Source organism: Thunnus albacares, chromosome 21 (genome assembly GCF_914725855.1).
Source record: "Thunnus albacares chromosome 21, fThuAlb1.1, whole genome shotgun sequence".
Lineage (NCBI taxonomy): Eukaryota > Metazoa > Chordata > Actinopteri > Scombriformes > Scombridae > Thunnus > Thunnus albacares.
The window spans coordinates 14,120,034-14,142,915 of NC_058126.1; the positions used below are offsets into that span (position 1 = coordinate 14,120,034).

At 40.1% G+C, this 22,882-nt stretch overlaps 2 protein-coding genes across 12 annotated transcripts in view; both read left to right on the plus strand.

The window, feature by feature from the left end:
- c21h8orf34 (chromosome 21 C8orf34 homolog) overlaps positions 1-2,066 on the plus strand; it is a 58,965-nt gene extending 56,899 nt beyond the window's left edge. For 3 of the 4 annotated variants that reach the window (XM_044338834.1, XM_044338832.1, XM_044338835.1), the window contains exons 14-15: positions 766-804; positions 1,617-2,066. In XM_044338834.1, coding sequence (XP_044194769.1) covers positions 766-804; positions 1,617-1,624 — 47 coding nt within the window. In that variant the 3' untranslated portion in view covers positions 1,625-2,066. The other variant, XM_044338833.1, reaches the window with a different exon arrangement.
- Positions 2,067-5,651: 3,585 nt separating this feature from the next.
- Positions 5,652-22,882, plus strand: part of sulf1 (sulfatase 1) — an 86,203-nt gene continuing 68,972 nt past the window's right edge. For all 8 annotated transcript variants that reach the window (XM_044339093.1, XM_044339096.1, XM_044339094.1 and 5 more), the window contains exon 1: positions 5,652-5,794. The gene's annotated coding sequence lies outside the window, so the exon portion shown is untranslated. The remainder of the gene's footprint in view (positions 5,795-22,882) is intronic.

Here is a 22,882-nt window from a genome sequence, read left to right on the forward strand (position 1 = left end):
ATAGAAATTTTGTAATGCTTAAACATGCTTGCTCAGATGTTTTTTTCTGGTTGAACGACCTTAATTCTTCAGGCACAGAAAGCTCTTGACCAAAAAAAGTATCTAAAGTGGCCCAAGGGGGAACAAGGTTCCAAATTCATGCATGAGTACATTTAAATCATCTCAATACATTTGTGACGAAAGTAAAAAAAAACAAAAAGTTCCACATATGGTGGTTTGCTTGTGTATTTGAGCCTGCTCATGTACCTGTGCATGCATGTGTGTCCATGAATATGGGGCTCATGTCATTTGCGCAGTGACACCCTCTTCCCAGTTTCACAGCAGATGTCGTAGAACTGATGCCAAGTGTATGGTGAGAGCTAAATGATGGGGGGGTGGGAGGGATCTATAGCTATTTCCTGTTGTTCTATAAACTTCCACAATGAGACAACCACACATACCACAATGGAGATCAAAGAAATTTTTCTCACTCCTATCCCCTTTGTCATTTACGGATGTGGCTATCCCACATCTGTAAATGGCCTCCAAAAATGTACAGTGGAAGTAAATCAATATGCTACATCACACACCTGTCACCTGGTTTATAGGATTAATTATTTACAGTGTTTGAGGTCACTTTGTATTATTAATCTACACATAAGTGATGTTGGCAGACATGTTGGCTGTCCTGAAAAATGTAGGATTAGCCTCAGTTTCCTTACTGCTAGCTTACTGTATTTAAAAGTCACCACGTAGCCCTACATGACACATTGTCTTTTTTCACAGGTGGTGCACGAGATGCCAATAAGAGATCTGTGTTTTCAGGTGAGAATCTTCAGTTAGTAGCTTCATAGTCTGAAAAAAAAGCTCACTGAATGGTGTGCTGTATCATCTGCGTCACCAGAAACTAACCATTTTGCTATTGTAGGCACTTGCCTCAAGTTGAGAGAGCCACAATGTCTGTCAATGACCTCATTTGTAGAGCCACAACATGTTACCCAAATAACTACCAATGGGTGACTTACTGTAGGAGCCTCCACCTTCATTTATGGTCCATTCAATTACCCTCACAGGCTAAATGGAGGGCACAGTGGCTCTGAAATGCGATTGGTGGAGGCTGGCCATGTGTGGAGACTGGATCACTGTTGCCCAGTTCCATTAAGTCACTTGGGTTCTGAGTTTACATGCAGCAGACAGCGTCAACTCTCAGCGTCAACATTTGGGAGAAGGAGAAAGTCTGTCTGGTCTGAGGTTGTCTGCGGTTCTCCTTCTTGTGGCTGTGGAGGTGCCCACAGTTCCCAGTGTCAGTGTGCCAGTCTGGAGGGAGATCTGACAGCAGGCTGCTTCTGCTTGGCTATCAGAGAGGCCAGAGCATTGCCACGGCAACCAAACTCAAAGCTCTCTGCTTAAGTCACCCCAGTCACTTCTGTCCCAGAGCTTATTATGAAATATGGTCGTTGGAACCTCCACTGGGCAGCAACAGGCCTCATTTTCCACCTCATGTTTGTCTATGACATGTTCAAATATTAAATAGCTGTTTTATAGTAATTGCCCCAGTTATTTTTCTTATTAGCGGTTAAATGTGTGTGATTTTTGGTTTCTAGGAGACTGATGTTTTTGTCTTTTATTTTTCACAGGCCTATAGTGACAGAGACCAGAGACACTGATCCAATCAAACTATTATGCAAACCACTGAACATTTTAAATGTGTACAGAGACAATTATTTTTGTAATTCATATGAATGAAAAAAAAAAGATTGTATAATTTTTTCACAGATATTTCATAGACATTGTACTGTAACTGTATGATAAAATATGAAAACATTACTTCAGAGTATGGAATATAACATTTATTTTTGTTTGCTCTATAGCATGCTATTGAACTTCCATGTGGAGTCCAGAAACAGATGCATTTTGTTGTTGACAAAATCTTTTTGTAGGAGTCTGCATATTCACATTGTGAGGGCAGCACACATATATTAAGAAGGCGTTTATTGATATGCACTGTTAAAAGATGTAGTGATTTTAGCAAATAAGGAAGTTGTGGAGGGAAAACAAGGAATGCTGTTATATGAATTAAAAATGATTTGGTGCACATGTCCTCCTTCAGTTTTTGACTCATATGTATCTCAACCGTTTATAATTGGAAACTTCTGCATTTCAACTTACAGTACAAACTCTAAAAGAGGAGTTAAATTCAAAGTTGTCTCCTGTCTCATTAAAAACACACTGAAGTCATTATTGAAATGGCTGAAAATTGTCATAACAATGTCTGTTTAATCCCGTCTTCTCCCAGATACACGATCCATCTAACTCTGTGCCTCTCACCCGTACCGTGGTGCTGACTGAGGCATAGAAATCTGTTCTGACCATGACTACATTGCTCCTGTGTGTTTGCCTGGGCACGTGTTGGTTAAACTGTGGTTGTCTGAGTGTTACACAGGCGACGTCAGCTCCAGAGACAGACACACACACGCACACACACCGTGGATACACCCTCCAGCCTGACACAGTCTGATCCATCTATCCGAACCCTACTGACTTTTGTGGTATGGTATACCCAGCCATGCCAGCTTTTGAGTCTGTCTCCTGGGATGTGGTCAACAAACGCAGTCAGATCTCCAGTCTCATTTCACTCGGGGTGATTCCTGTAAAAGGATGTGTGAGAGGGCTAATCACTTAAAACCCCATCCTGTAAAACATGGTATGTGAATTAATGCCCTGCGTATTCAACACATAATCTGCTCATTTGAGAGGGATGTGGTTAGGACATGGCATAATGAAGTCCCAGTGGTGCCTTGAGATAATTTATATCACTATAAACATTGTTTTCCTGTCAGAAAAGGGAAATGTCTTGTATTGCATATTACGATTTTCATATTTCATATTCCATTTTCACTTTTTTGGAGAGCAGTCAGGAGTATGATTGTCTGTGTTGTTGTTCCACAGATCACCAGCATGCTAACTCCGTTTATATTATCAATATTTTCTCTGAGTTCATATGTCTCCTCATTTGTTATGTCAGCAAAATATCCAGGCATGAGGAGTTCTGGAAAGACGCACAACAGTTTGGAAGATGAAGACTTAAGTTACTGCCACAGATGTCACACAAAGACAGCTCTCTGATGCTTTTCCTCCCTCTGTGTATCTGTGAATGTCTCAGTATGTCACAACTTATAAAGATGAAATGCTGGGGCCATTACTGATGCTTTTTTTTCTCCACAACTTGTGCAATATCATATTTCAGACTACAGCCATATGACTCCTTTATGATTATGCCAAATACATTAATGTTCCAATTTTTAATTGTTAGCTGTATATATAGAATTATTTAGTTAAAACCACTGAATATATTTATCAGTCACATATGTTATGTTATTGAGAATCAAAGAGATTAAGTTTCATATCATTATCAGAATCTTCCTGGAGAATGAAACCTCCAATACTTTCTTGGAGTATGTTTACTGCGTGTCTTTATACACCAGGCCCATTCAAAGCAACTGTAAGGGCCACCCAGGAATACAACAGACATCACTGTACTTACTGGGAGATCTGGACCACCATCAATGGTCAGCAGACTGACCCAGGTCTTAATTTACAACTGAACAGACTGGGAATTATCCTGACGTACATGTACAGCACAAATAAATCTATGGTGAAAGAGGTTTATGCTTTGAAGGCATATAAAGTCAGTATCACTTGCTGCTAGAAATTTTCCAATATGGTTAGAATGTGCTATATCTAGAAGACTAACGGTGTGTGTATGTAAGATTGGGTCTGAGTATGTGCACAGAATGTGTGTGCAGGTTTGTAAAACTGGTAAGCTTTTTGGAAAAATTGTACCTGTGATATAAGATAAGAAATAGGTCACAATGTTTTGATCTTGAGTTGGAAAATTCTCTCTCTCACCCAAACTATTCTCTCTTGCTTTTTAAATAATGAGAAGGAACACTAACTATCAACTTTTCCAGAAACAGTTTATGTCTATAAATTTCTCTGACTATAAAATAAGGAGAAAGCAATCTGAATAAATAGCTACTACTGTACTTCAAGCTACACCACCTTTACAATAGTACTATGTATAATTATGAGAGAAGCTCCATTTTAAAACGTTTTCATCAGGACTCTTCTGCAGAACCACCGGGGGAGGTTTGTGTGGCTGCTTTTTATGGTAAGTGTAATTTAAAACATGATCAACAATCTGGATTTTGTTTTCTGTGTTCACTGAAGTGAACTGCCTGTTCTCTTGAAGCTAATCAAATCAGCCTCCACTGTTCCTCAGCTGTAAATTTCTTCAAGTATGTCATCATTATGAAAGTTAAAGGTTTGTTCTGTGCAATTATTTGAAGCCTTAGTAGAAGTTCTGTTCCACTTCAGAAGTTCACTAAAAATGTGTAGTGATAAACATTCATAGTTCATAGTTGCAGTAAAAGCAAAAATAAACATTATAAGTCTGTCCCGTGTCTTTGTTTGTGGAGCTGATCCAGGGTTCACATCTTGTTGACAGCACAGACTCGCTAATGTTCACAGCCAGTATTAAGCTGTTCTGCACCACTGAAACATTGGGTGTACTGTTACCCCAAAACTTCAGCATGTATTTTAATAACCCCATAGCATTTGGAGAATTGATGACTAATAAGAAACATCAAAAAAAAAAAAAAAAAAAAAGAGTTGGCTGGGAATTTTTAACCTGTATGATGCCCCAAATACCCTGTTTTTAGTAATGTGTCTCAACCTTTTTTTAACTAGTATGCTCCAGTTGAAGTTGGGTAACAGTGGGCATTACACTTCAGAGGATCCAGAGTCTTGGGATTGGTTGTTGAATGCTAACAAAATGAGTCTTTAAATCTTGGCATGATACTCTGAGAACAAATGGTTTGAATTGTGACTATACGATTTCTGAATGTGTGGACATGGTTTGTTTTACAGCTGTTCTTTTTACAATGTGGCACAAAAAGTCTTTCTAAGTCCCAGACCCAGGCGTCATATGACCTGCCATTTTGGATCTGACCTCTACACTGAAATGATTCAACCAGAGGAGTGTCAAGTCTTTCCAAGCCTTACAAGGGCTGTCAGTTATGATGTATTGTTGATGTATTAAACCTTGAATGCGTGATATAACTCCTCCTCATCCTGCTTGATTCAATGTCGTCCCACTTTGTGTGCTTCACAAACAATCATCATGTTTACAGTGGACTTCTGCATCAACAACTATACTGGAAAATCACAGAAAAACAACCCTGAGGGCACAGGTTGTCTGATAAATCTTGTTGCTGTTTTGAGGAAATGTCCAAATTTTCCAGAGACTGTCCCATCCAGCTGGACTGAATAATATTCCATGTACTCCACAATAAAGAATTTAATAAATATTTTTAACTTAAGTGCAGGATTTCCAATGCAATTGCTACTACGTTTCTTAAACCAGACATAGCAACCAGGAGTAATATAACTTTGCTTATTTTGTACAACTATGAGCCCGTATTAGCTACTGTATGTATGAAAAATGATAGCCTAATATATTTTCAGCTTTGTTGATGCCTCATTCAAGGTCATTCATCATACTCATCATAGTGAATCATCATATTTATCATTATCTTCTTAACTGGACGCAGTAAAGTCATACTACTTCCCTCCACAGGTCAAACATCTCGCTCAGTTAATTAACCTAAGTAGCCATCACTTCCGGTTACCATCTTCGTTTGTCTGAGCAATTTGGGAAACGGATTTCAAACGTTATTCCGCGAAACACGATTTATTTTTGCTCCAGTTGAACAGAAGACTCTTTCAGGAGCCTGGAAATGCCTTCAAAACAGCGGTAAGTGTTGCGTAACGACCTGCGTTGTATTTCAAAGTTTCAAGTTCAAGAGAGAGGGTATTTTGAAGCTGAACTAAGCTAAGCTAAATTAAACTTAGCTAAGCTATGTTGTGTGGTGTCTCCATTGTTGCCGTCAGTTTGATGAGTCTGCGCTTGTCCTGCTGTATTTGAGCACGAAAAAAAAAATCACTTAAGGAACTTTATGTTATTCCATAGCATTAAACTAACTTACATAGATTTTGTAGCTGCATTACATTTTAAGTTTTTGCTTGTGATAACATGTCATGAAGCTATATCTCTCTAAAATGTATGGTTAATGTGAAATGTAAATCTAATGTCAATGTAAGATTACTTAGCTTTTTCAGCTCTATTTGTGTGACATTTTAAGATTATGTCTTAAATCTTAAGCATACATTTCTAATCCTTTGGCAGAATCCAAGTTTGAACTGTTTAAACCCTCGAGCGGCAGGATGTATATACTCTCATCTCTACTTTAAACATTGTAAACCAGAAGATATCAATCACTGTTGTGTGGATAGTTGAGGCTGTTACAGCAGGTTTGGCTTGACTTGAGAAGTGTTGACGGACATACTGTCTGTATTAAATAAGTGTTATGGTGTCTCTAGCTGAATAGCTTTTCTAAAATTTTCTGCTGTTTGCTGTGGCAGTTTATTGGCCTTCCCTTTTACAATTGCAAACAACACAGTAGTGCAGGCATTCATTCAGTTAATGGTTTTTCCATAAAGATCTAAATGTCAGTCTCAGTTTTTATAAGTGACATGAAAATGGCTCATCCCCTTTGGTGTGTTGTGCTTGAAAGAAAACGATCACTACTGGGATTAGCAAATGCTGGTATGATCCTTTGGAACATCATGCATTTAATGTCGCTCCAAAGAGTTGTTCAGCAAATCCAGAAGGATTACATAGTGGATGGATAAACAGAAATCCTGTTGTGATCTCTGGCTGATTGTTAAGCTTTTCTGTCAAATCTCCCTAAGAGTCACAGCAGGAGTCTCTGGAGTACTCTGCACTTAAAGGTTCAATTGTGAGACAGTATCGGTATGTGAGAACGGTAGTCTTAGCTGTCTTGTCTGTATCTCCCTTTCTTTTTCACAGACTAATTTATGGTTCTTCTTTCTGACCATGATGTGGTCAGTGCGCCAGACGTTTGGGGATATTTTCACAGGCCGGGCTGTATGTGTGCTATACACATTGGCAGGCCTTGTGGTGGGTGAGGCTTTAGACCTGGGTCAGATGACTCATCCAAACTCAGTGCCTGTCTCATGGTTCAGGGACTCTTTGTGCTCATATTAGTCTTATTATCCTTTCAAATGTGAGGATCTAATCTTGGTGTCATGGTGCACTGCGTCTTGGAAATGTTTGCTTGAGTTGATATGTTTTATTCACGTCTGGAGCGGATTGAAACTAAAATATTGTGGCAGGGACACAAAAGCACTGCTAACCTGATGATACGTATATTGTCAAAAATCCTACGCCTCCAAACACCCAACTAAAGCCCCCTCAGGATAACATGCAATATCTCCATTGCTGTAGTTACACTTGGTTTTTGTTTCGCCTACAGAACTGATGGTTTCACTATCGTGTTCTTCAAAAGTGCCAACAATCCCTCCGGATCCCTGCACTTTTATGTTTTCATTTATATATATAGTTGTCGTGAATTTATTGAGTCCGCACATGGCTTTTTACTCAAGCTGTGATTTATTACACGTTCTCATGCTGCTTTATTCTAATTGGCTGCCAGAATATTTTTTGTGCTGTCACCCATTCATCAAAGCCCTCTGGCAGAGGCTGCTGGTGTATGGCTGAGCAAGATGGATATGTGGATTCCTTTCACTCAGCTTTATAGATTCACCTTCATTCACTCTGTGTAGCAAATATAATGTTTTGTCACTATGCCAAATATCAATCATAAAACATTACTCATAGCTGATTTTTCTGTACATGAATATCCTAAATTAACAGAAAAAACTTTTGTGATAGATATGATTGCAATCCAGATGCTGCAGTCTGTGTGTTTACTCATCTGTGGGATTCGCCATGACCAATCAAATAAGATCAGAGAACACTAAACCAACATTCAGTTCTCGTAACAGATGCTAATTGGATTCATATTCCAATAAAAGCATTGTCATGTTACCTCCCGCCGTTGAAGACAAGAGACAAACAATTGTGGGATGTTGGATGAAGAGATTTTAGGGATGAAGTGATAATAAATTGTCAAGTCTAGCCTGCCAGATTACATAAAATGATAGGCGTGTACCATGGCCTTGACTAAAATGAGGATTGATTTTCTTTGCTGAAGCTGAATGAACTTTAAATGTTTGCTAATCACTTTGGACACATTTGCGGCTTGATTATGCCTGGCTTCAGCAAAACCATACTACCACCATAAACCACCACTGTATAAATGTTCTACTCTTGCACAACATTCGAGAGCCCATTGCCTGAGCAGACACATTCATTTTGAAGTGATATTTAAACTTTAAACACTGTCCGTCTGCGCTCTTTCCTTCCCTTCCCTTGTTACCGTAATGGATTCTTAAGTACTTAAGCAATCGCAATCACAAGTTCCACAGATAACCTTCTAACACAAAAACTGGGTGAGCTGTAGAAATAATATTGAATCATTTGACTTGGCGATAGAGGCTCTTTTGTAGTGTCCTTGTTATTCCATCAGGGCTCGGAGGGACAGCGTGCAGTTGAAGGGTGGAGTATGACTGAGTGATGATGCTGTTACTGGCCAGTCGGGAGGGGAGGAGCTGCGCGATCAGCTCTGTTCAATAACCTCAAGTGAATATCTGACCACAGGAGACCAAAGAATGTCTGTACTAATGCCAGCAAAAAAGTTTGATGGCTTTCAGCTGCTTCACACCTGCTGCTCCGTCTCTCTCTTCTCTCCTTTCTTCTTTGGTGTATCATGTCCCCTAGTTGGCATGTACTGTATGCAGTAGTGTATGAGTTGCCTTTCGGTGGTTTTCTTTTTGTGCATACCTGTCAACAGCATTAGCTTCAGTCTGTTGATGATGGTTAAGGGCCACTGGCTTGTAGGTCATCGGAGGGAAAATGGCAAAGGACAGTTTAATTGTCGCTGTGTGAGTAACATTGGAAGTGTTTGGTTCTCTTCCTTCCCAATCAAAAAGATGACGCTGTTTCCCCTCATCAAAGACCAATGCTGCCAAAAGTCTGATCTCAATTTCCCAGCATTGCAATGTGAAGTGGAATTATTCAGGGGTCATGATACATTAGTTTCAGCCTGGTTGAACCGAAGCATGATGGATGGACCAGAACATTAACAAGTCACATTTGTTGTTGCGACGGAGTTTGTCATGATTTGCTTAAGATGTTGAGAGTATCAACATACTGAGGATGAATTCCCTGCACTTTTTTACAGCAGAGCTAGGGTGAAATTCCGCCCGTGAGTCATAAGTGTTTTTGTTCTGGCTGTACAAAATGCTTTCCATTTTCCGGGTTTTCAGTTTTATTATTTTGAACAAAGAATTACTGGATGTCTAAACCAGCTGTCTCAGATTGTTTTTTCACTATGTCCACCCTAAGGACAGCATAAAACCTCTTTTTTTTTCAGGGCCACTTTCATCTAAAGGTTGTAAATGCAATGTTTATTCAAATTTGAGTACCTCTGAAACCCTCAGCAGGTTGTTTGAACCACGGGATGGAGTTGACTCAAAAGAAAATGTTGTGTCAGAAGGTTACACAGCAGGAAGGCTACCTCACCCACCGGCTTTGGAACAATTTTGCAGCCACACTGTGTTTCATCTCCTATTAGGTAGGGACCACAAAGATCTAGAGCAGTGGATGAAAAAATGGTGCAATCATGTGAAATTCTGTAACCCACAAGTGTGATCTGTACAATATGTATGGTAGGCGTGTAGGCAGACTTGATGGTAAATGATCTCATTGGTGTCAGCACAAGAGCGAACAAGAAAATAAAATGGATTTATTGGATAAGAGGGGAAGAGTTTGGCATCCAAAGCAACGATGTGATTAATGGATAGAAATGTCATCACTAGATATATAAAACGTATATAGCCCGGTGTGGGTCTTTTATAGAGAGCATATACAGTAGTCTTAAAGGCCATCCCACTAGTTGTCATAACAATGACCGATAGGGTTTGCTTACTTTTACAGCCTTTCTTACCTCTTACTTAAGCAAAGCTCCATGCTAGTCCATTAATTTGAGACCTCCTAAGTTTATATTAACAACCTAAAAGAGGCAGTTATCAAATTATTCAGTGCTGGAACTAAATATGAGCCATAAAATGTTTTATTACAAGAAGATTGGTTCAAGATTACAGCCGATGACTTCTGTGTACTGGCTGTTCTGATCTCCTTTCTAATGGGAACCATAACAGGATCAGACTGAATCATCCTTTGTCTCTTGCATCATCTCGGGGCAGAAGCCTGTAAAATCCCCCTTTAAATTGCTTTTGATATTTATGTCACACTCTGGCTCATCTCAAGTGGGAGGCCAGTGAATGAATGAAAAAATCATTGATAACCGAGCAATTTTAGTGTTCCTCCATGATGTCAGTGACAGGTTAGCTCATAGTTGGACTTGAGTTTATGAATACAGCACGCTGACGTTTAAGAGCCTTTTTCAAGTCTACGCCAAACAATGAGGGGTTTGGGGCTGATACTTGTTTCTCTGATAGATTTCCATGAAGCTGAGAGGTATTTGGGTCTTGCTGGTGGTTTTTGGGGAGAAAAGAAAGAAGAGCAACTAGAGAAAAGAGGAGAAGATTAGAATAATTTTTGAATAGGAATGCATACTCCGATACTGACATCGGATATCGGGTCCGATATTGACTCAAATAGCTGGATAGGGTATCGGTGACATGGGGCTGATCTCGGCTGATCTTTAGTAAATAGCAGCTGTCCTGAGGAACCGGTGTAGCCTCAACAAGACCGACTATTGTAGGTAATCTTGCTGATAGAAAACCAGTTGTGTGTGGCCTAAAATGCAACGGCAAAACTCTGCCGCTAATTGAATCCAATGCAACATAGAATTTAAAAAAATCGCCTGACTATCTACTTTATAACTGTGGTGGTTATGTCAAAGCAAGCGACTAATAAAAAGTTGAGTTTCCGTTTTATTATTTAGCTGTGGCTAGCTCCAGGATTGCTTTCCTCTCTCGGTCGCATCACCGTCACTCCAGCACCGCTGAGCCTCCCGGTAAAAAATATAAGGTCTCAGCATTACTGTAAGTTGCCTTAAAGTTGGATTTGTTCAAGTTTCTGACAGAGAACTTGCTGCCGTCGGTCAACACCACCTCTCGGTAGGTTCACTTGACTCAATCCAGAAAATCTTTTATTGTCTATGTTTTTTGTTTTGCAGTGACACGCGCACACACGCACTCCGTTCAGTGAGTGTATCGTCATAGCTGTCCTCTTTTACATATAATATCAATATAGATAATGTCATATATCTGGATTGCAGTCCAAGACCGATGTTGTTGAATCATTGCAGCTAAATATTAACAACTCGAATCAGCTGTATATTTGGTGCATTCAACACACTCCATTCCTCCTGTGAACAAATGACTTGAATCACTCACTCATGAATTCATGATTATATCAAATAATTTTAAACAAATACGCTTATTTGTTACATTTTGTTTTACAAAGTTAGGAAAGCACTGCTAGGAAAGCAAAGTCAAGCCTGATGTTGCCTTACACATACTGTAAAAGAATGACCCCAGTCTCTTGCACACAGTGAGGCACAGCTGTGTGAGCTTATTAATTAAACAATTGGATCGGATCGGTACTCAGTATCGGCCGAGACCCAAAGCCCAGGTATCGGTATCGGGACTGAAAAAGTCAGATCGGTGCATCCCTACTTTTGAAAAATGTAGGCTATCTTGCCAGCAGCTGTGGTCTTTGCCTCTGATCTTACAGGGAGATGCGGGGAGTGAAGAGGAAGTTGAACTGTGCCAGCACTCCACAAGAGGGCACAGATGATGTTGCTTAAGGAGACTAACTCTCTTCCTGGAATGTTTCTGATGACATGCCTAGTTGGTAGAAGCCTTCATGTTGATCTCCGGCCCAGCTCTGGTCATTAATCTCCTGTTGTTGCTATAAATCACATGTCTGGTGTCTGCTGAAAGACTGAAAATCCCTGGTTACACAGTGTACAGTAAGGATAGCTCAGCGTCCACTTAAATACATAACTTTGGCAGTTGACAAGATTAAGTATACACAGGTTGTCTTTCACAATCTGTTTTGATTGTGAAGATTTTAGTGCATCCCCTTAGAATGTTACAGAGTGATGTTGCAATTTATCAAAGACAGATTTGAAGCTGCCGAGATTGTTTAGCATTGACATGCCTGAATCTTTATGTGCCCTACAGCGAAGACCAAAAAGTCTGTAATTTCTTTATTTTTAAAGCTGCCTTAGCTTTGCTTAATGAGGAAGCACACTAAATCAACTATCCCTGTCACTTGAATAATCTAATGTTTTTAAGGACTTACAAATTGGAAAAGCTTAAAACCTTTATTAACACATTTATGAATACTGTAAATCACTTTGTTTAAAAATACACATGGTAGAAAATTACCAATCATCAAAACCATGACCTGGAGTGTTTATCCTAATACAGTGGAAACCGCTTATAGTGATCACATCTGTCCGCGTCAAATCAATCGCTATAAGCAGATGGTTATTATAACCGAATTTATTTTCTTTGTCTTTATTTCTCATACAGATTACCATTTAATTGGCATCTGTATATTTATTACATGAACATAAAGTAATGAAACGGATAGCTTCAATATTTACTGAATTTTATTGACTTTGAAAATGCAGTACAGCTGTTTCAGATGCTTGTTGCTTCGCTGGTGCATCTTGCTACAGTTTCACTGCTGCATCTTGTTGGCTTGTTTTTGGCAGTTTGTCATAAGCTTCAAAGAGACGTTTTTCATTGAGAGAAAATGACTTTCTTTTTCCTGTCGTGATTTCAATGTGCACGCAGTACCAGCACCAGCCTCAGGTAACCAACCGGAGGCAGACGGGTTACCGCGACGAAATAACGGTGCCGCAGCCGCTAAGTACATATCATAGGTGTATCATGGGAGTCAAGTAAAAAAAAACGTAGTTAACGTAGTTTTTAATTTTTTTCCATGTGTTGTCATGTATGAAAAGACCCAAAATGAACACTGTAAGCAGACTATTTGATTATTATAAGCAAATTATTTAGGATAAACAGTCTTTGTATAGGAATGATTCTGTCCCAAGCTTTTTGATCCATATAAGCGGTTGATCACTGTAACCGTGATCACTATAAGCGGTTTCCACTGTACTTTTACAACTTACTACTTTTCCATTTGGCTTTGTAGGTTGACAGAAAAAAAAACTTGAGGTCAAGTTGCATGGCTTGCTTATTATGGCCCAAGTTTTTTTGATGGTGGTTTAAAACATTTCTAGTGGAACATGTGTATTAAGTCAAATTTTCCCTTAAAGTAAATAAAGTATCAACGTGAATGACCACACAGAACTTTTTTTGTTTGGGTGTACCACAGGCTACCAAAGAACCTCTCCAAAATGTGTTTCTCCTCTCTGGTCAGGTTTTCCACTTTTGTCTGTGAAGCAGGACTATGAAGTGATCATAATGGTATCACCTGGTCTTTTAGTGCTAGATGTCAGACGCTGACACAGAAGAGCAGTCGGGGTTTGATTTACAGGAACATGTGGTCTGGGCTGCTGTTTGTCCTTGCAGTTGGTGTGCTATTACAGAGCCTTCGATTCTGTAGATGGCCCCATATGGTGCAAAAGACATCTGAAGTTGTCTCAAAGTGTCTGGAGTTTTGTTTAGAATGAAAAGTAGATGAGTACAGGTGTCAAGTACAAGTGTCTTCCTAACTGATGGCAAAAACAATAGTTGTTCTAAAAAAGTAGCTTTTTAAACAGACCTTTTCTCCTAACCCCAAAGAGAGAGATCACCAACATCAGATGGTTCAATAGCTTAATAAATAGCTTTGTAAAAGTATTTTAGTAGTTGACATAAAATTTATTAAGTCTTTTTCTGGTGCTCTCTTTTCTTTGGTTTTACTCTTTCTTTAGACCAGTTGGGTAGTGAGTTAAAATAATAACCCTTTTAAATGCTAACAGTAAAGTTAAAATTGTTTGTTTGTACTTTTCTCATCACCTTTCATTCTTTTCTGCAATTTATCAAGACATGCATTTCTCTCAGGAGGTGAAAACTAGGGGTGGGCGATATGGCAAAAATATCACCATTATCACCATTCTGTTTCATGTTGGTTTTTAGACTATTTTGCAAGTTACTGAACGGTACTTAAGATTCAGGATTAAAAAACTTTATTGTCTAATCACATAATGATAGAAATTTGTCTTTTGGTTAGCGGCTCACAAACAACATAAAAACATACACCCATGAAAGACTCACATAAAATTACATTAAAACACAAACATTCCCATAAATAAATGAGCAGATGTGCACAGCTGCATTAAAAAGTAGTGACAGTCTATTTGGCCTTGTTTTTAAAATGGATATTGCAGTGCTAAACCAAACTAACAGTACAACCAAACTAATTTCACAGCTGAAAAGCAAATAGTTTATTTTGTGTGGAAGTGTCAGTGTGTCGTTTCGGATAACTAGCAGGATGTGCACTGTTTAAAAAAAGGCACCAACACAGTACACCAGAGCTGTCATCATGCTTATTTGCAGCATGACAGAAGTTAATGCTACCAGTTAGCAGACGAGCCTCTAAGCAGGACATCGAAACTGCTGCTGATTTCATAAACACACTACCAAGCATCAAATCTGTGAGCTAACTGGTGAGCTGACGATGTGACAATGCTCAGACATGTGGGAGGCTAACAGCGAGGCATAAAACAAGCACTACTGCTTGCTGTTTTTGCAGAATTTACTGTTAAAAACAGTTTGAGCTGCTGATGTGAACCGTGCAGATAGTTTGCTCTGCTGTGAGCTTGTTTTTACCCGAAATCCTTTTGACTGGACGTCATTTACTTCAGCAGATTGGAGATGTGGTACGAAGCACTAGCCACGTTGGTGCTGTTGCCTGTAAGCCTCCTGCATTATACAATGTACACTGCAGCATGATACCAACAACCTCTCTGTAAAGGCAGATTGCTGACATTGTAAGCGTTCACAATCTAATATCGTCACGTTGCACACCCCTAGTGAAAACTCTTCTCTACTTTAAAGATGCAGTGTAGCTACAGCGGAAATCTAAATTCTGCCTGTGCATAGTATTAGTTCCTTTTCCCCATAAACCTAATTGATACCTAAGGCATGGCGGTGAAGTGTAAACAGACAGGCAGCTGGAGAGACAGCCATGTGTCTTGGATAGAGCAGCCACCCAGCCCATAATGTAGTGCAGTTTGGATTGTTCACTCCCTCTTCTGTGGCTGTCAGGGGCGAACAGAGGCGAGGAGACGACCACACAAAAGAAATATTTGTCCAATCTGTCCAAGCAAACTCCCCAATTGAGGACTGAACTTTCCCATCGCATTGCTCTGTGTTATGTGACATGTAATTGAAAGAGGAATGACGCTTTGAACTGAGCAGGAGGCAGCCTTTGCATTTAGAAACAGTCATGAAGTGTAATGACCACTGACAAATTATGCACCTGTTACATTCAATTTTGACCAGGTCTGACTTAAACATACGGAAATATATTTACATTTTACAATAACGGAGGCAACTTTAGACAAAACAATAGCTTGGCAGCGTTTTCAAAGCTCCTTTTGTTTCTTAAATGTTCTTAACAAAACATTTAAAGTTATGAGAGCGATATTGAAGATGAAAAGATACTGAGTTTAGACCACACCTACTTTCATTTATGTTTATCTTGAAATCTTAAATATGTTATTTTAATACACCATGTTAAAGAGTTTTGTAAGCCAAGCCTTTATTTCAGTAGAATGATTACCATATGCAAACATCAAATATATCCTCATTGCGCTATAGTTGAAGGCTTGCTATTTAAACACAATGTTTTTCACAGTACCTCTGTCCATAGATCTGTCCATTGCTCAGAAAACGGGGTTTCCTATAGCTTCTCAGACAGCTTTGCTACCAGCGTCACAAAGAGCCAGGAAGTCTCGTTCTGTGTGCAACTACTTAAACGTTTATCTCTCTCAATTCGTGATGGTTGTATCGTCAGAACCCTGCTTCTGTGTGTGTGTGTGTGTGTGTGTGTGTGTGTGTGTGTGTGTGTGTGTGTGTGTGTGTGTAGACTCAAATGGTTTGCCAGTGTGAAGTGAAAAGGGTTGCCAGGGTGGTGAAAGCAAGCTGTTTGCTCATGTCCAGACCCGCAGAATGGATGAGGACACAGATGGGATTTCTCTCTGGTGGACTTTTCTTCTGACCTAGCCTCTCTGTGTTTGGAGAGACATGGAAACCTCAGCTGGAATGGACAGGCATCTTATTGAATGAGGGAAGACTTAGGGCTTTCACCCAACAGAGTCTGAATAGGATGCAGGAGACAGGCAGCAAAAGTTGTATGTGTTTGTTTTGGGGGGGGGGGTTGCAGAGATGAGGTCAGTATAATGTGAATGGCCCATGCTACCACCAGTTGTTCTCTCTCTTTCGACTCAGGCCCTAAAAACACATCTTAGCTACAAATTAACTTAATGACCAATTGCACATGTCCAGAGCATGTGGTAGATTGATATGAAATGGTGGTCTGTACCATGGTTGTCTCATGCAACTCAGGCGAGTCTAGGCCTTGCCCTCCTAGGCTCCGTAGAGCTGCAGTACCATAAAACTTCAAAGCCCGGACTTAAGAAATCATCTGGGTTTGTTTCTGTCCATGCAGAGTACTTCTGCTTTTCTCTGGAGAACCATGGGGGGATTCACAAAACAGCAGCACATTTTCAGAGGGAAACGAAGTGCATCTCCAAGAATCACATCCAAGAAACACAGTTCTTGGCTTAATGCAGAAGGCAACCACAGTATATCTGAAGTCAATACCAATATACTGTAATAGGAAAGATAGTGCTGAGACACATTTTCCATGACTGGTCTGCTGATCTATCCACCACAAGATCTACATCACCTTTTTGCACTACGATTCTTTAAAAAGAAAAGGCAACATAAGATAAGGCTGAAGATTAGATGTGTATCCAGCAGGATGACTCACATCGCACCTCTCTTATCATCTTTACATTGGCTTCCCATCAAGTTTTGGATTCATTTTAAGGTTTTTGTTTTCACATATAGACCCCTGCACAAAAACTCACGGTTCAGATTGTATCATTTTTTCCGAACAGCAAAAAAAAAAAGCAGGAGTGGGATAAATATAACTATGCTTTCCATTTATTCTGTAAAACATTTAAAGCAAGGAACTTTCACCTTTTCGTCTTAAATGAAAACAACAGTCAAGATGTCCAGTGTTTGAATAAAATCTTAAAATATATAAAATCTTAAATACTTAATTGTTAAATTAAATTGCAATATGAGGCATGGTACCTTCTTCCTTTAAACATGGTAATTAATGAAAAAATAGCCTGCGGCCACGTCATCAACACTTGATTATAACTTACAAACATGAACACACGTCTTGTCCAAACAAACATTCATCGGGGAAAAGTGCACAGCTAACGTCAGTTAGCAGTCAGATAGCTAATTAGCTGCAGCACATTAAACAGCATGTAAACACGTCTGCAGATGTCACTTCGGACCCGTTAGATGCTGGTTTGGTCGTTGCTCTTCAAAATCCCTGTTAGTGACACACTGTCTGTCCATGACTACAGCTACAGCAGTTACAGCTACAGCAGTTTGTTTACTTTGTCTCCAATAAGACATTAAATTTTGCAATTAATCTGCTGTTCACATGCGTGCTGAACCGTGGGGGGGGGGGGGCGATCCTGACAGCTCATGAATCAACTACGTTCCGTTACACCACCATCAGGCACCTGTGTACATCTCTGACCTGCCCCATCCTTATATCACCTGTAGGTCACATTAGGTCTTCTGACCAGGGCTTACTGGTTGACCCTCGCTCTCGACTAAAAACAAAAGGTGATCGTGCTTTTGAAGTTGTGGTTCTGACACTGCAGAACGCTCTTCCTGTAGACATACTGTAGTCAAACTGGCCTTTGTCTCGCTATGTGCAGTCTAGTGTTTGTAATTTTGTGTGTTTTTAATGTCTTTCTGTTGCCTATGTTGTTGGTTTTCTTTCTTTACCGCTTTTTATGGTCTTAGTTTTAATAATTTTACTCTTATGAATCACTCATGTCTTATCTTAAGCTGTAGGAAAACTCAATTTTTTTATTCTCATTTTTTCTTTCAACTAAATATAGGTGTTGCCTTACATCAAGAAACCTCATCAACCTTACACGTAATTTTTAACAGGCAATTCTGTTACGATTTTTTAACATGAAAAAGGAGTAAGTTTCCAAATATGAAGTTTCCTAATTTACTGAAGTAATTCGCTCCATGTTCCCCTTTGTCATACAGTAGGTGTTAGTCAGTTGCTTGTTGTCTGGCCTCATGCCTGGGACCAATTTGCCATCTGAGACCCTGCCAGAAACTAAATGATCCAGACAGCATTGCACCCAGGGTCACGGAAGCACAAAGTTCCCTCTCCCATGATAAGGTGGCATGTCCAGCAGGGGAAATGTGGATTTGATGACGTTTTTTTATTGGCCTTTAAATTATGATGACAATTACTGACTAGTCACAAAAAAATGGAGCGTGAGAGAGGACACAAATGCGCAGGAGGCACAGAGCGACAGTGGTGTTACACAGTTGACGCCAGGCCGACTGACACAAAGTCGGGTGTTGATGGGATTTCTCCTTCCACTGCAAAAGCAAATCCTCACTTTGAGGCAGAACTCTTTTTCAGATGTCTTTTCACTTGAAGCCTACTGAAGCCACTAGTTTTACTTTAAAGCATTCAGTCTTATGATGTTGGCTGCCATGGCACTTTGCATTTAAATGAGTAAGTAAAATTTTTCATTGGGTGAGTCGTTGCACCAAGTGAAGGGTGTCTTTGAATCTTGTTCCAAGACTGAGGATAAAATGGAGGGGGGGGGTTGGGGGCAGGGATCCCACGGTGCAGTTGTGACTTGCTGACAGGTGTAGCACGACCAAGGGTTAAAGGTCAAGAAGGTTACCATGGTAATACAGGTCTGGAACTGCTTCTGATAGAACGACCAACCAACCGTGCTCGTGGTATCTCTTCTACAGTATATTGTCTTTGTTATTGTCTCATTTGCATTTGTGTCAAGGAACCTTTTCAATCTCTAGTATTTTTGTCCTGTTTATTTATTAGGATATTGTAGATGGACATTGAATGAAATGTATTGAATGATAATCACTGTGGAGCCCTTAACCAGTTCTTTGAGTAAAATAATTCACTGGCACTGGTCTTTGTGTGGAAAAACTGAGTTCAGTTTAAAAGTATTAACATTTTGCAAACACACTCAAGTCGCCAGGGTATCAGTAATAATGCCCCACATATGTTTCGCCTACTGCGGCAAGTCATAACATACCTGATTTCTTTCTTGTTTCAAGATGCTACTTAAAAATCACATTTGACAGCAGAGGTGAGGTGACAGAGGCTAGATGCACTTTAGACCTCGTGGAACAGAACTTTGTTTCAGATGTGCGGAATGGGCCCATCAACATCAGGTTAAACCAACATTGGGAATGGGAGTGAGCCAAGATCATTAGAGGGAGAGAGCGAGCGCTGTTCAGGGTCAGGTTACATGTTGTCGACCCCGGACCTGCTCTGAACCTGTCTGTCAGAGGAGAGGTGAAGGCAGAGAGAGTGAGGAGGAGGAGGAGGAGGAAGAAAAGACTGACGAGTGACACATTTTGACACAGGCCCAATGGCGTCCACTCAGCTGGACCCTGCTGCTTACTTTGGCATCTTAAAAGAGCCTAATCGTAACTGATGCCTTTATTAGAGCCATTTCAAGTCACAGTCGTTAGCCAAGTTGTGTGTGTGTGTGTGTGCTTTTCTTTTTGGACAGCCTGATTGAACTATCCTGTGATGTGTTTTTGTCATGGTTTTTGCAGGCAGCGCTTACAGTAGTTTGTCATTTTATTCCTGTGACACAAAACTAATACAGCAATATGGATCAACATTATGTCAGTGATTTGTTCCAGTGCTCTGTATTCAACACTGGGATGTCTGTGGCCTGGATGTGACATCATTTAGGGAGGTGAACCCAGTGCTGGGTCAGGCCCTAATGAGACCCACAGAAGAGTCATTACAGTCACTGGGAGAAAGTTAGACTGTTGAGAGTAGCAAACCGCCGGGTGGAGCAGGCCCCCTCCCCTCTCCGTTCCTCCATTCCTCCTCCAACCAACCCCCCCCCCCCCCCAGTCCTCCTCCTTCACCAGCTGGCTAACAGATGGAAAGACCTGTTGGCCAAGAAAGTGAGGGAGAAAAAGGGAGTGAGGGAAAAGAGGGGGAAAAAAGAAATCATTGACAGAAATATAGAATGATAAGATACACTTTTTAGATCCATTTCTTCCACTCCAAGCTTCCTGATTTCCCTCTTTAATGTTTCTCGTTCTCAGGGGTATTTATGGCAGTGAAAAATTACATGCTCCACTGATTCCTCTCTTTGACAGTGCTCACATAATCCTGAGGGATGTTAGTTTCACGCATCACACTACTAGCCTCCTCAATTCTTGATTGGCCACCGGCGCGTGCCAATAGTCTCCGATGCGTGCAAGGGGAAGGGGCTATGTTGTGTGTGTGTGCCAGAGAACGAGATGATATGATGATGATGATGACGACCGATCGGGCAAGTGAGTTGCTAGATTTACTAGTGCGACGTGGCATTTTACTTGCCCCGGGCAATTGGGCAAGCCTTATTGTTGAACCATGCGGATGTTTGGATCAGAGCTCGGGGAGCACTTACATATTTTTCTCCCTCATTGTGGACAAGTGTGACAAATGTGCATGTGTGTGTGTGTGTGTAGGGGTGACATTTGGATAGGGTTGCCACTTTGGTTATGCAATGTTAGTGTTTGGCGTGTTTGTTTACAAGGCTTGCGAAATGAAGGAAGTCAGATTGTGCAGGGGATGGTGATGAGAATGTCAGAGGATGGTTACGGGCCATAACAACTCGCTCGGTTTGATGTGACGTGTGTGTTTGTGTGTGCACGCGTGCTTGCGTGTTTGCATTTGTGGTCAAGACGCGCTGCAGTGAGTCAGAATGATCTCTGTCCTGCTGTTATTTACCTTCCAGGCCCTTCAGAGAGGAAGCCAGTGGGTGTGGTGGGATCAACAGGGACTTGTCCTCCTAGATTTATACAAACACCACCTCCTCACATTGGCTGAGAGTTTTCTCTGTCCTTGTGTGTGCGTGTGCGTGCGTGTGTGTGTGTGTTAATGAGTACAACATTTTTAAGCTGTATGCACAGGTGGTAGCAATGGAACAGGAAGTCAGGTCCTAGTTTAACTGGTGTCTTTGTTGGTTTTGGTTTGAAGGGATATATTGTACAGTTTATGAAATTTGATAAGTTATGTAAAATGTATGTGTGTATATAACAATCATTTTCTGTTTACTGTGAACAAGCCTTTGATTACAATCAGTGTTTTATATTTGACTTTTGAAAGTGAATACTAATCTGTGAAAATATTTTGAATAAAGCGGATTTATGATTTCTATTGCGGTGGTAGTGGCAAACACACTTTTCTCATTAAATGACAAGTGTGAAACACCTGAAGAAACAGTTTCTCACTAGTGTTGACAAAGCTGTGCTCTGAATCACTGTCTTTTTTTTTTTTATCTGCACCATTTCAGTAGGAACAATGGTGAATTTTTCTGAAACCTACTGTCGCTGACTGAGAGAGCACATTGTTGGCATGTTTGTTTTGGTTTCCTGTGAAACTGTAGTCTCGTTTTCCATCTGTTCCACAACTATAAATTACAGCTGTTATCATGTCTCCTCTTGTAGATACTGTTTCATGTTCATGAGGGCAAGCTTTTACAATTAGATTCAGTTTATTTTGCTGCACGTAACATGTTTCTTAATTTGACTGATTCAAAGATTACAAAACATTGAATATTTCTCTTTTGTGGGTCTTTCATGTCCAGTTTCATTGCACTCCAAACCACAAAAGGTCAAGAGTTCTGCTATTGTCTCATGCTCATTCTTCAAGAGGTAATAATACAAAGACTGGTCTAGTTTTATCAGGGTGACGATGCCCCTATAAAACCATTTAACATTTAGATGTTTAATGGTGGCATCTGACCTGATGACTTAACACTCAGGTGATATTATTTCTGTTATTTCCTGTCTTGAGAGTAATAATGTACATTTGTTTTAGTTTTCCATCCAGCATGGACACACTTTTAAACATCATTTAACTTGTTTTGAAGGAAAAGCAAGTTACATTCCTTGAATATGCTGACTGAAAATATTAAGTGCAGACTGCTTAAAATTGCCAAATAGAAAAGACGAGATACCTTTCATAAGCCATATTGGCACCTGTTAAACCAAACCTGCTCCTAAAATAGCCAATTTATGCCTGAACCAACAATCATATGAAGTATTTTTGCCTCAGTTATTAATAGCTCATACATCCATATGATAAATTCTAAGAAATCAAATAATTGTTGCAAAAATCCACCTTCAAGTCTTTAGCCACTTCTCCTGGGTTTTTATAGCCTAGGTTTTTCTTTTCTCAGTTATGATGAAAACATACTCTAAATCTGGCAGGCTACACTATGCCGTTATGCTGGCCAGTGCCTTGCAACATCTTTTGTATATCAGCATGCTCTGCTCATCTTTGTTGGATATTTCAGGGAAATCCGGACATGGAAAGGCCTTCCTCCACAGTTCAACTCAGTTTTCTTTCCCACAGCTCTCAAGATGTTTTGGCGGTCACTGCGTCTCAGCAGGAGAATACTGTATACACTATAGTATGGCTGAAGTGGTTTGCTCAGGTTTGGCCGGGACTAGAGGATGATCATTTCCTTCCAACTCTGGTATAGTATCAGGGTGGTGTCTTTTAGATTCAGAAGGTAACATAGTTTGTCATTAAATAGCCTATTTCTCTCTATTTCACTTCACCTGTTTTCACTCTGTTTTGTGAGTGTCT